Here is a 13,219-nt window from a genome sequence, read left to right as displayed (position 1 = left end):
TTAGCAGCACCTGACTTTATATTGTAGTGGCAGTTCATTTAAATTAAGCTATTGGGCATAACCTTGAGATTAACTTTGTTTTTGTTTGTGGACATTTTTACAAAGTATTGTTTCTTTTTTCTTCTGTACGCTCAAATAAACAATTGAATTTCCTATGAAAAGAGGTTTAGCATGTGGTTTCTGGCAAGCAGTTTACCTACAGAGCGCTATCAGGGCATTTTTCTCCTTTTTTCTATAATTTAGCAATATCCTTTGCTCATTTTACTGTATAGGAGTTTGGGGTATCTTTGGAGACACTTTTGGAGAGAGCCTTGGTGACACTGGAGCCCTGCTGGCAGGACTTTTACTTCCAGGCTCCATAATGGGTGATGTTTGGTTAGGAGTTTGAAGTCTCTTAGGTGTTGCAGGTTTTGTAGCATTTTTTCCTTCATCTTCCTTGGGTGGTTTTTCTGTCTTGTTGGGGGTACCACGTAATGTTGGTGGTGGGGCTGTAGGATCAGTGGGACCTACTGCTGTTTGCTGTGGACCTTGAGGTGTTATTATAGGCTGCTTTGTGTCTTTCCATCTTCTGGCACCAGATTTGGTATTATATTCATAAACATTTCCTGTAACTAGAAGACCGAGAGAGAGCTCATAAGTTTTAGCACATATGAAAACATAAATGGCTTAACAGAAAAGGTTTAACACAGCAATGTAGAAGGTGCACTCATCAATATGATTCAACGTGTTAAACATGCACCCTTGTATGAGGGATTTCTTGTATTACCCCGCATCTAATATTTGTATTTCTAGCTAGTGAGTTTCTGCCTTTTGGTGCTATGCCATTTTAATGCTCAATTCAGTATTGATGAACATAGCCTACAGCCTACATGTCATGCTTTTAGCATGCCTATCCAAGAGAAGAAGTCTAACACATTTGATACTAAATAGGACATGTTATGCTGAAACAACTATGCCTTTTAGTTATTTTGGTATTAAGGTCTGCACAGATACAATAACTGAAGTAACAAACCCTTAATTATATACTATTTTAATACAGATTTATTGCCTAAAATGGTTGCTAAATATCACAGTCACATTGATCATTATAGGACTGCATCCTGATATAAAACCTGACTTTATAGTGCAAGTATTTTTATAAGTATATGTGACAAAAAAGAGATTCATTTATGAACACTGTTTAAAGAACAGTTATATGTGCTAATCAGTATGCAATGACAGATGTTTTGTTCGTTCCTGGGATACTACTTCTTTCCTTAGTATAAGCCTGTATGTTTTTAGTATCTTATAAATGGAAAATTCTATTAAACATATGAACATTTTGAAAATGAAATGAACATGTTGATTGTACTAGCAGAAGTATTATGCTTTGTTAAAAATGTGAGTGAATGGTAACACGTGAGAAAAAATGTGATAAGTGAAATTAGTTCTAGGCCTCTATTACCTTAGTATTTAAAGCTAATTTCCAGTCAGTCAGTCAATTACACAGTCAAAATACATAGTTAACCCCTTTGCCACAAACTTACAAACAAGAGGGTGATCTAAGCAAAACAGCTTGGTTACTTACCAACTTCCAGATGACTGATTGGACAATCAAAGAGCAGACCACACTAAAAAATGATCCCTATGCTCTACCTATCTTTAGGGAAATTCCTAGTGTTAGATTATCAACCTTTTGCCCTGAAACGCTCACAGAGATGCAGAAAGCTGAAAGACAGGTTTTAGATACCTGCACAGAGAGTATTTTGAACCCATTTAATACTCTTTAAATAGATTAAGTAAATAGTAAGTAATAGATTAAGTAATAGTTTAGATAAAGTAAAACAAATCTCTACATCTTTACATCACTTAACTGTAGTGAAGTATGTACCACGTTGTGCAGACAGTTGGATCCTGGAGAAATCTTCACTGCAGGGATGCTAGACTTCTTCCTCTCTCTGAACTCCTGGTGCTGCAGTGGTTAACAGCTTCCGGTCTTCAGGCAGAAAAGCAGTACTGAGGATCCAACAAGGACTCTCCCCATCCTTACTCTTCCCTTGAAAAAAGTTCTTTTATGGATTACACTGCCCTTAACATTATCTGTGAATGGGGGAGGTAATCCTTTGCAGTGCCAGAAGTTCAGAAGCAGGAAGAGGACTGGCATCCCTGAAGTGAAGATTTCTCCAGAATCCAGCTGCCTCCTTGTCCATGTTAGATATTCTTCTTTATAGGTAAGGAATGTGACACTTTTTTTAGCTAAACTTCAGCTTTAATACTTAAAAGGGTTGTAAAGTCAGAAGGTTTTTTTATCTTAATGCATTTTATGCATTAAGATAAAAAGCCTTCTGTGTGTAGCAGCTCCCCTCAGCCTCCCTAATACTTACCTGAGCCCAACTCTATCCAGCGACCGTCTGGGACTCTCTCTCTTGATTGGCTGAGACACAGCAGCGGCGCCATTGGCTCCCACTTCTGTCAATTAAACTCAGTTAGCCAATCAGGAGTCAGAGGGAGCGGGCTGATTGGCAGCTTCGTGTTTGAATAGACACACAGAGCTGCAGCTTGGCTCGGGTGGCCCCATTGCAAGCTGCTTGCTGTGGGGGCACTCAACAGGAGGGAGGAGCCAGGAGCTCCAGCCAGGGACCCGAGAAGAGGAGGATCCGGGCTGCCCTGTGCAAAACCACTGCAGAGAAGGAGGTGTGTATGACATGTTTGCTATTTTAATAGAAAAAAACAAGACTTTACAATCACTTTAACTGGATTAGAGGGTGGTGTATCCTAAAGTGGTTCTAAAACAGACCCTGGCAAATTGTGCATGGTTAGATGGGATTTGAGTTAGATATAAAGAATGTGCTGCACTCTACCTCCGCTAAGGATTGCTATGGCTTACAGCTTTCAAACCCATGATCCTTACTTCACACACTTAAACGAAGATGCCAATAACTCCCACATCATCAAGAATATTCCATATAATACAGCAGTACCCCTGCCAACAGATCCATAAATACTTCTCTCTACTACCTTAACAGTAGGTATGTACAGTATGTAAATTTCCAACCGTAGCGGTGTGGCATATTCTTACCCCAACACTACTATACAGTATAGTCATATCCATCTTCCAAGGACACATTTATTCCCAGCCCTAGCCACAACACTCACTTCCCCTCAGTGGTTACGTGCTTCCTCTAAGCTGAGGCAAAGCACTCTGCCCCCCTCTGACTGGTTGATTACACACTGACAGGCCAATACCATACAATACATATCTCAATACCAGATGAATGTGCACTGCAGTACAGGATGCCTTTTCTATGACTGCTGTGCCAACAGAATTATGTGCCAAGATAGCACCCTGACACTAAGACACCCCTAGGAAAAGTCCCATTCACTTTTGCTACGTGAACAACTCTTAGATAATTGCGTGACTAAGCTGTGGTTTGTTTACTAGCAAAGTTGTTTGCAATGATACAGAAGAATGCCAGTTACCTGTGAATGGAGATAGAAGAACTATGCTCTTGTTATCCATTTACTAATGCATTAACTCAACTGTGGTTCCCTTGCATGTTTACAGAAGGAGTGGTAACCTTAAGAATCTTTGAAAATAATCTCCCTAGTTGATACATTCATAAAGCAATGGTGTTGATTGCACAATAACAACAACAAAATAAATCTTTTTGCAATATTTAACGTCTTTTATTGTACCTCATCAAACATGTATGTACATACTTTTTACAGCAACATTTTTCCCTCATACTCTTAAATTGTAACATAATTTGGGGTCAACAGATGAGCTAATGGATGCTTGTCCCCATCCTTCCTGAAAAACCTTGCCTGTCCTCAATTCATATAGAGCTAAGTGGAAAGGACGGGCATAATTGGACACTTTTGAAGAGAGCCTTTAGCACACCCTTGACGGGCATGAATGGAGGAGAATTTCAAACAGAAGAAGCATCAGCACAAGGAACACATCTTACTGACTGTAAATCATGTTCCTTGTGCTGATTTTAGTGTTTTTTATTTTGACAGCACTCAGGCTTTAAACATTATTATGTCAAATATATGTACAATTTTTACATTCAAGTGAGATTCATGCACTCTAAATGTCTAAAAATATAAATAGTTCATACATACAGTATGTTGCTTATTTTCTCTATTTAACTGATGCTAGCTGAGTTTAATTCAAAGCAAAACTTACTTGGATCTATAGCTTCTCCATCAAAGACTGTGTTCATTTTAGTCATTTCCTGTGGAAAAAGCAGAACACGGTTGTTGTATCAATTAAGTTCATACACTGTATAGTGTTTGTGTGTATATAAAATTACTTTGCAAACATTTAGTACATGATGCAGGCTTTCTACAGCACTACGGGCTAGCTAAAGAGATTGCACAACAAGGCTGACTGCTTTGAGGTTTCATTTGTCTGACTGAAACCTTTGGGCTGAGCTGTCTGATCAGTAATAAATCACTGCAATTGGTTTTTCACAGCCTTTTTAATCAAATAGGCCAATAGGGTCCATAAAAATGTAAAAGGGAGCCTAGAACTTTACCTACTGTTTCAAAAAGAGAATGCAAAATGTGCTAATTACTATAAATAATATGTATCTGACCTACATCACTTTCTTTTAAAATTTATTCTTTTTAGTTGTTACGGTAATAAATAAAGAAATTAAGAACAAACTATACTGTAAGTTTCCCTTAAAGAGGACCTTTCCCTCCTTATCACTCTATAAAATTTTGCAACAGTATGTAAAGGGGGGGGGGGGGGGATATAAAAAGGTATACTTACCTATGTCCATGTGACTTTTTCTTCATTTTAACTAGTTTTTGTCCTGCGTCTTTGCTTCCTGGGCTCCAATTCCTATGCTGCCATTTTGAAAAATGTACTTCATACTGCACATGAATGAGATGAAGCTTGTGACATCATGCGCCTCATCTCACGCATCTGCCATACGACACTACATGCTTCTGCTGCAATAAAACAAATCCCTTTCTCTGAAAACTTGCAAGATTTTTGGGAGATTCTTTTTTTTCAACAAATGAATGTGAACAGTAAAACCTTGGATTGAGAGTAAGTTGGTGGGAGAGCGTTTTCCAAGACAGGCAACATTTTTTGATAAATTTTGAATTGATAAACAAGCGATGTCTTGATATACAAGCAGCGTCATGTCACAACTGAGTATAAAAGAGAAGGGAGGTGCCTCTAAGTGTAGCAATATGGTTACATTTAATGAAGGTACAACATTTAGCAACTCACATGGTTGATGATTAAAACAGGCACATCAAAGTATGCAGGTATCCAGGGAAAAGCTGTCCACATAGACCAGGGGTCTTCAAAATATGGCCCTCCAGTTGTTCAGGAACTACAATTCCCATCATGCCTAGTAATGCCTTGGAATGTCAGAGTTTTACAATGCCTCATGGGATGTGTAGTTCTGCAACAGCTGGAGCCATAGTTTGAGGATCTCTGACATAGACCATCCTCCGCACCGCTACTGATGTCATCCCTTCCACGCTACGCTCCACGAGCGCTTCAAGCCTTGCTTTCAGATCGCTCTACTGCAGGGTAGTCTTCCCGGTCAGACTGACAGCAGGGAGAGCCGGCGGTGAGGAAGATGGTCTATCTGGACAGCTTTTCCCCCGGATGCATGCATACTTAGATCTGCCTCTTTTATTTATCAACCATGTATGTGAGTTGCTAAATGTTGAACCGTCATTCAATGTAACCATATTGCTACACTTAGAGGTGCCTCTCTTCTCTTTAAGGCCCCTTTCACATTTGTGCGACTTCAAAGTCGCACGATTTTACCGTGATTTTGTCGCGCCTTTTTGCCGCGATTTTGCCGTGATTTTGATGCGAGTCTTTTCCTCAAAACGCATCAAAATCATGCCAAAAGTAGTGCAGGGACTACTTTGAAGTTGGTGCGACTTCAAGTCGCACAGATATGAATGGGGCTCATTGGAAATAATGGAGAATGACTTGTCATGTGATTTTGCAGTCCCAAATCGCAGTATATTTAGTGTTAGGTTCTGCAAGAAACGCAGGATGCCTTGTTGTTGGCCTTGCAGCTTCCGCATGCATTTGCAAATGTGTGTTAACTAAACTCCTGTTTTTAACTTATATTGTTAGACAGGTTTATTTTGGTTTGTTAGCAGACTGGTGGGTAAGTATTTCAAACTAGGGACCGGCTGTTTTTCACACAAAGTCCCAAATTGCCCATTTCTTGTATCTTACTACTGATGGAGATGCTTGTTTTACAGGCGGGTGTCTCACTCAAAGTCCCCATTTGCCTATAACATCTTTACTAAAGGGATGGGGGTGTGTGTTTCCCAGCTGATCACATTTAGTTTGCACCCCATGGTTTTTTATACAGCCATGCGTTTTTCATTGCCAGTCATGGATTGGAGCAGGTGGGGGAGGATTGGGCGGTCTCCAATCCCATCTGTTTCCCATCCATCTATTAGCAAGCATGTACTTCCTTTTGTGAAGACACTTGGACACTCAGGTTGAGTAGTGTCATTTAGTGTTAGGTTCTGCAAGAAACGCAGGATGCCTTGTTGTTGGCCTTGCAGCTTCCGCATGCATTTGCAAATGTGTGTTAACTAAACTCCTGTTTTTAACTTATATTGTTAGACAGGTTTATTTTGGTTTGTTAGCAGACTGGTGGGTAAGTATTTCAAACTAGGGACCGGCTGTTTTTCACACACCTTCATTTTTCCCATCTTGCTTTTCAATTGCCAAATCGCATGACAAGTCGCACAAGTGTGAAAGGGGCCTTATACTCTGTAGCTCCTGCAGGATTTTGCTTCTAATCCCTTATGAGGCTGCCATTTGTGGATGGACATTTTATGGTTACGCAACACTTTCACATTGTTATAATTTTTTTATTTGGACTATAAACTGAAGGACTTATGAATAAATCTTTGTGGAACGAATCATCTGAGTTTGCATTATTTCTTATGGGGAAATTTGCTTTGACATAAGAGTGCTTTGAATTTACAAGCATGTTTCAGGAACAAATTATGCTCACAATCCAAGACTTGACTGTAATTGTGTACTGCGCAAGCACGAAATGAGGCTTATAATTTCATGCGCTTCATCTTGTGCATGCGCCGTATAATTTCTGTGAAGTCAATGGTGATGTTGCCTTCCCAGAAGGAATCTGTGCAGCCGGAGCTACGTCATTACTTTCTTTAGGGGAACCAGGAAGTGTAAAACAATTTTTAAGAAAGAGGTGTTGAATGATTTAACATGCATGCTGATGTGAATTTTAGGGAAAGGGAAAAAAGGTCTGCTTTAAGTACACAACGCTCAGAAAAATGCTGAAACTACTCTCCTTTAGGAGGTTTGGCACATTCTTTTTGTCTGTGGCGTATTGCATCATCACAAACCCTTTGATCCCCAACCGTTTTTTATTATCTCAAGGTCTGCAGCTAATTTTGTTTCTGCTATACTATTAATTCCCAGTATTCCATACATTTTCCCCCCTTCTTCCAAACAGTTAGGTTGCCTTACAATGTAAAATGACCCATAACCCATGTGATCTCTGAGATCCTACTTATAGCTCTATAGCATCTTGATCAAGAATAACTTCTAGTTTGGTTCTGATAACTAAATGGTTTAGTATTTAGGTCAAGTAGTCTATGGAGATGGCAACTTACCCACACAACATCTTGCTTAACCTTTTTCTTTTCTGTGAAAGAAAATATAAAACATGTTTATATATGTACTCTGTAATTATTAGATGTTTTATTTTGGGAACTTAGGACTTAGCGCCGGTTCACACTACCGCGACGCTACTTTAGGTGGCGACCTCCGAGGTCGCGGTGCGAGCAGCGCGCCGCGACCTCGGAGCGGCCGCCACGGACTTCATAACATTGAAGTCTATGGCGGTCGCCTCCTGGTCGCCCCAAAGAAGCTCCGGGCCCTTTTTCTAGGTCGGAGCGACTTGTGTCGCTCCTATTAGAACGGGTCCATAGCTTCCCTATGGGAGGCGACCTGCGGCGACCTGTGAGGCGACCAGGTCGCCTCACAGGTCGCCCTAGTGTGAACCGGCACTTAATGGATTGTTAGAACCAAATAATAAAAAAAAAAAAACACTTTGTATTTCTCTTCTATTATATGCATATACCCTTTAAATGTTAAGCCATTTTCCCCACTTTTTTAGGTTTCTTTATTGTCTTTGTTTATTATTATGTTTATCTATTTTAATGTTATCTATTTGCCTGTTTTAAATTTGCTCTAGTGTTTTTTTTTTGTTTTCTCTCTCTAGTTTATCCAAATTAGCAGCTTTTCACATTATACACAGACTTCACTAGTAAACTATAGTTTCTTTTTAAGAACGTGGTTAGTTCTTTATGGGTGCTTGTGTATGAGACTGACCAAAATCTTTTGATATTCAACTAATATATTCAATTAATATGGAAGTGTCAATGTCACTAACATACAAAATACTGCAGATCAAACAACATTCTGAAATCTTACAAAACATTCTATGCGTTACATAATAGTTGACATATATAAAAATTGTACAGAGTTAGATTATAGACTAGTAAAATGTAAGCTAATTTGCAAGATCCCTAGTATTTTGGAACTTTATCCTGGTAAACACATCGTGCATCAGCTCATCAGAGCATTTTTAAAACTACACTTGATGTTCATTTGAAAATCTTTTTCTGCTGAACCCATTGCTTTTAGAATGTATTTTTTAAGAAGTGATGGGACAAATTTTATGGATCACAAGAGAAACAAGGCACTTGCAACAACATACATAATCATCAGTGTACTTACCAACTGGTTTTATTCTGAAAAAAAGAAAAATATATTCATGTTAGAAAAATGCTACATGTGACAGGAACAATGTCCAAATAACCAGTTAAAACATTAAAAAAATACTCATATGTGGAATTTAGAATTTCAAATTTTCAGAAGAATAATTTTTGCTAGCTTAGTAATATTATATCATAGAATCAAACTGAATGGGAATACAGTGTCTAAAACAATATCTTAAAATGGCTTATACAACACAGCACTCTCATATTTCCCAAAAAGCTTAAAGAGCATTTTCATATACTGTATATGAATAAGGAATTTACTGTCACATGATTAGATCTAGTAACCACTTTCAGCATTGCTAAAGAAACAGTAGCATTGTGCAGGTTACAAATATTGCCTTTATCTACTGAGAAACTTTAACTGGCCATACTTGGGTCATTCTTTCATGCAAACAAATTGGATCACTGAATGGCACTTCCCCCAGGACATTATATTCTGAGAGTGTGGGCTGTCAGAATACAATGATCAGCGGTCTCTTCCGAACTGGCTGAATTTCAATCTGTCTATGGGCAAATTAATTTAATCTAAAAGATCATCCCTTTCTGAGACCATTCCAGCTAACAGTTCTGGGGACCCCTTCTCCCACACTTCCCTCATTTGCTACTATAAAATGTGAATGACCAACTCACATTGTTTGCCGTGAATGTGGGCACGATTTTCCTTTTAAATGTGATGAGACTCTTTTGCTGACACAACTAGAATAACAGGAAAGCTAGGGAAAAGAAGGCGTCTGCAAAGAGAGATACCGCCACAATACTATATGGAGGGGTTCACTTATTGGAAATAATTTTTTCGCGCTAACAATGTCATTTTTGCATTTATTTTTTTTTTTTAAAGGAACTTGGTTGGTTAATTCTAAGCTGCTCACAGATTTAGTGCCAATGACTTTTACATTTTGAGCCTGCAAACTTTCATTACATCTAAAGTTTTTTTTATATAGAAGCCACAGGCCCCAGTGATCATGAGGTTGATTTAACAAAGGCAAATTGGTTGTTCACTTTGCAAAGAAAGTTGCACTGTGCACAGGAGCAGGGCTTTGTAAATGTGGTGAAATGTCACTTTGAAAAGAGTACCCAATCACGGGAAACCACATTTCTGCTTGTACATGATTGGATGATGAAAGGAAACAGAGCCTCACCTCATTCACTTCTTTTCTGGAGATAATTCCCCCTGCAAAGTTACCAATTTATGTGCCTTTAGTAAATTAACCCAGTGTCTCTGTCAGTTGACTTTAAACCTTTCTTTCATTGCGAAGATCACAAAATTATCTGAATGGATACACATTCTGTCTATGATAAATGATAGACCAAATCTTGCTGTAGACATATAAAACTGCATTTAAATTTGATGAAGTTTTGATCTGAATACTCACAGCATTTCAGTATCTGGTTTGGGACTGCTCCTGCATGGACAGTATTTTGCAATGAGGTAACCCAAGAGCCCGAGCAAGCCAAGAAGAAGCAAACATCCAACTGTGATCACAAAAGGCACATACCATGCAGCCACTGAATACACATTTTCTGTATTCACTACATAGATAACACTAGGCTGGAAACATACAAACAGAAATGATTAAAATCATGCCCGATTATTATTATTATTATTAGCATTATTATTATTGAACTTTAGATTGAATAAATGATTTTTGCAATCTATAACCAGAAAATATAAGTATTTAATAAAATGTGCAATAAGTGATTTCTTCCCCCTCTCTGCATGGTATGAGACAGACTACATTGGGGAGCAAGTTGGGAGGGGGTGGGGGGGGGGGGCTGCTGCAAAACAAAAGTGTCCTTTAGTGATATTTAATTAGATTGAATAAGGGGGGAAGTTTGTGGCAGCCACGCAGAGGGGAGCAGTGAGCTGCTTTAGGGCAAGGCTTTATGGGACCTATTACTACAGATTTTACTTTCTTTCAGCTCAGCATACTTAAATAAGCTATGTAGAAATTCAGCTTAAAGTGTAACTAAACCCTCCTCTCCTTTACAGCCAAAAAAGCCTTTTTAGAATCTATTTGATCTGCAGTTGCCATGGTGCTGCACATGTGATCCATCATGACACCAACAATTGATGGTTTGACAGTTCAGTTGAGAGGACAAGTAACTGTGACAGTTATCATTCACTGCATGCCTTTAATGTAACAGTTTTAGGAAACCTATTAAATTGATCAGTTTAGTTCCACTTTACCAAATAGTACTTCCACAGCTCATTATTCAATTTTTTTTCCAGTGATAATTGTTAACTTAAATATTGAAATATGTATATTGCAGTTTCACAACAACTTTAAATACTTACCTGATATGTAGAGATATAACTAAATGCAACCGGTTAAGGACCTGAAGAAGCGTTCTATTGTGTATGGTACATAAACCGCCAAGTGCTGATCAGCCTTTTAAAGCTGGCCATACATGAATCTAAATTCGTCCAGGTCAGCAGGGACTGGCCGAATTTCAATCAATGTATGGGGCAGGCTGATTGTACAGGAGTTGATCTGCCGATTGACTAATGTACAACCACCCTGTTGGGTTTTTTCTGATCGATCAGGCTATAGGCGGCAGCACTGATTAGTGTTTTCTGAAAGCAGCAAATTTGTCCACTGTCAGAATACAATAACTCAACCGGAAGAATTCCCTCATCCATATTGAGTGTTTGGATGGGGGAATTGGGTCATTTTTTCACATTCAACCTGCTGGTTGAACAAAAAAAAATGACCAATGCATGGGCTGCCTTACAGGCAATTTAGAATTAAACTTAGTATACTTTTTTATTCCTAATTTGCCTACTTGTGATCTAGTAATCAGAAAGGCAAAACACACACGCAGTAAAAAGAAATGCTGATTTATTCTCAGCAATATCATCATAACACAGCTGATAAATAAAGTGGATCAGCAATAATGCTCAGGCTCGGTACTGGACTTGTTAGCCTTGCAACAGCTGCACACCCTTTGATCATGTCTTAGTGAGTAAGATCTCTGCTAAAAGCTTAATCACCTTGTCACCTAGAGAGATCAGTAACAAATGCACTGTATCAGGTTTCCATGCATGTCCGCAGATACACATCGTAAAGCTTTAATCCAGTCATAGACAATATGTGATTGTGCGATGTTGTGAGTGGTGATAAAGAAACAGTCTTTGTTCTAATGGAGGAAGGAAATGTAAGCAATTTAAAGATTGCCATTAAAAACATTAGAGGTGACAGAGTAGAAAAATGTCTTTAGAAATTTTTAAGCCAGCTATTTACACTAACTATGTAAATACTGGTTTCTTTTTTTATATAACTTTAGGCTGCAATCACACTTGAGCTGAGTATCTTTGGTTGCAGGTGTTTTTATGGGCGTCTAAAGCTAGAACTTTTTTTTTTTATTTATTATATTTATTATTATTTTAGCCAATGGTAAGCTAGTTACTAGGTGAAAAAATTGTGCATTTTTATGTGTGTTTGCACATTTTTTAAGGCGCTCTCATTTTGGGACACGGGACCGAAAACACCTGACACTTGCAGCTCTTAAGAAGCTCATGTACTTTTTAGAGCTAGAAGCTTAAAGCAACATTATGCTCAGGTGTGAACAAGCACAACTGAAAACCATTGGATTTTTGATGTTGAGCATTTTGAAGCTTCAAGATACAAAACGCTCAGGTGTGAATTGGGCCTTACAGTTAATATTGTCTGCCATGTTGCCTGCCAAGCCCTACTCCATGAAATCAAACTGCTGGCAGAAGAAAATAAACATTAAACTATGAAAGTGGGTGAAAGTACTTTACATTTTAGGCTGTGTCTATACACAAGAAGTTTTCTTGATGCTCAGCTGGCCAATGATTTGCCTGGCATCATTATTGGGTATTTGTATTAATTTGCTTCCTGCTTTGCAGTGCTACACAATGTTTGGGCTTTACTGCTTCTTATCAAAATGCACATCTACGAGTAGGCCAATTCCTTAAAAACATTCTGTTTGTGTGTGAGAGAGTATTTGCATTAAGCCACTAGTGGTTACCTTAATAATTATGAAAAAAAATGAGGTTGAAGGATTATAAGAGGTGCATGAAAGTCAGCCAGCCCCCAGTCTGATGTACTCTGGGGGCTGGCTGACTTTCATGCACCTCTTATAATCCTTCAACCTCATTTTTTTCTTGATACAGGGATGGAGACGCCATGCACTACCTGCTGGGGTCTCACTTAAAGTCCCACGTAGCCTATCGTGTTTAAGCAACCAGGGATGGAGACGCCTTGCCCACAGCTTGGTGCCTCATATAAAGTCCCACCGTGCGATTTTCGTGCGTTTTTGGTGGATGCAGTCTGATTTGACCTTATTTTTTCCGTAAACAGGGATGGAGACCAATAGCATGACCTGCTTGTCTCACACAAAGTCCCAAGGAAATTAGGGATTGAAAGGCATTGTGCTTTACAGGCCATGC

At 38.8% G+C, this 13,219-nt stretch overlaps 1 protein-coding gene across 1 annotated transcript in view; it reads right to left on the bottom strand.

Moving 5' to 3' along the window:
- Positions 1-231: 231 nt before the first annotated feature.
- CDHR3 (cadherin related family member 3) overlaps positions 232-13,219 on the bottom strand; it is a 91,024-nt gene continuing 78,036 nt past the window's right edge. The window contains exons 15-19 of the mRNA XM_082253528.1: positions 10,179-10,354; positions 8,762-8,775; positions 7,633-7,664; positions 4,169-4,217; positions 232-611 (exon numbers count right to left, since the gene is read on the bottom strand). Coding sequence (XP_082109654.1) covers positions 262-611; positions 4,169-4,217; positions 7,633-7,664; positions 8,762-8,775; positions 10,179-10,354 — 621 coding nt within the window. The 3' untranslated portion in view covers positions 232-261. The remainder of the gene's footprint in view (positions 612-4,168; positions 4,218-7,632; positions 7,665-8,761; positions 8,776-10,178; positions 10,355-13,219) is intronic.

This window comes from Pelophylax lessonae (genome assembly GCF_965119305.1).
Source record: "Pelophylax lessonae genome assembly, chromosome: 4".
In the NCBI taxonomy this organism is placed as follows: Eukaryota; Metazoa; Chordata; class Amphibia; order Anura; family Ranidae; genus Pelophylax; species Pelophylax lessonae.
This window is presented reverse-complemented; position numbering and strand designations above follow the sequence as displayed.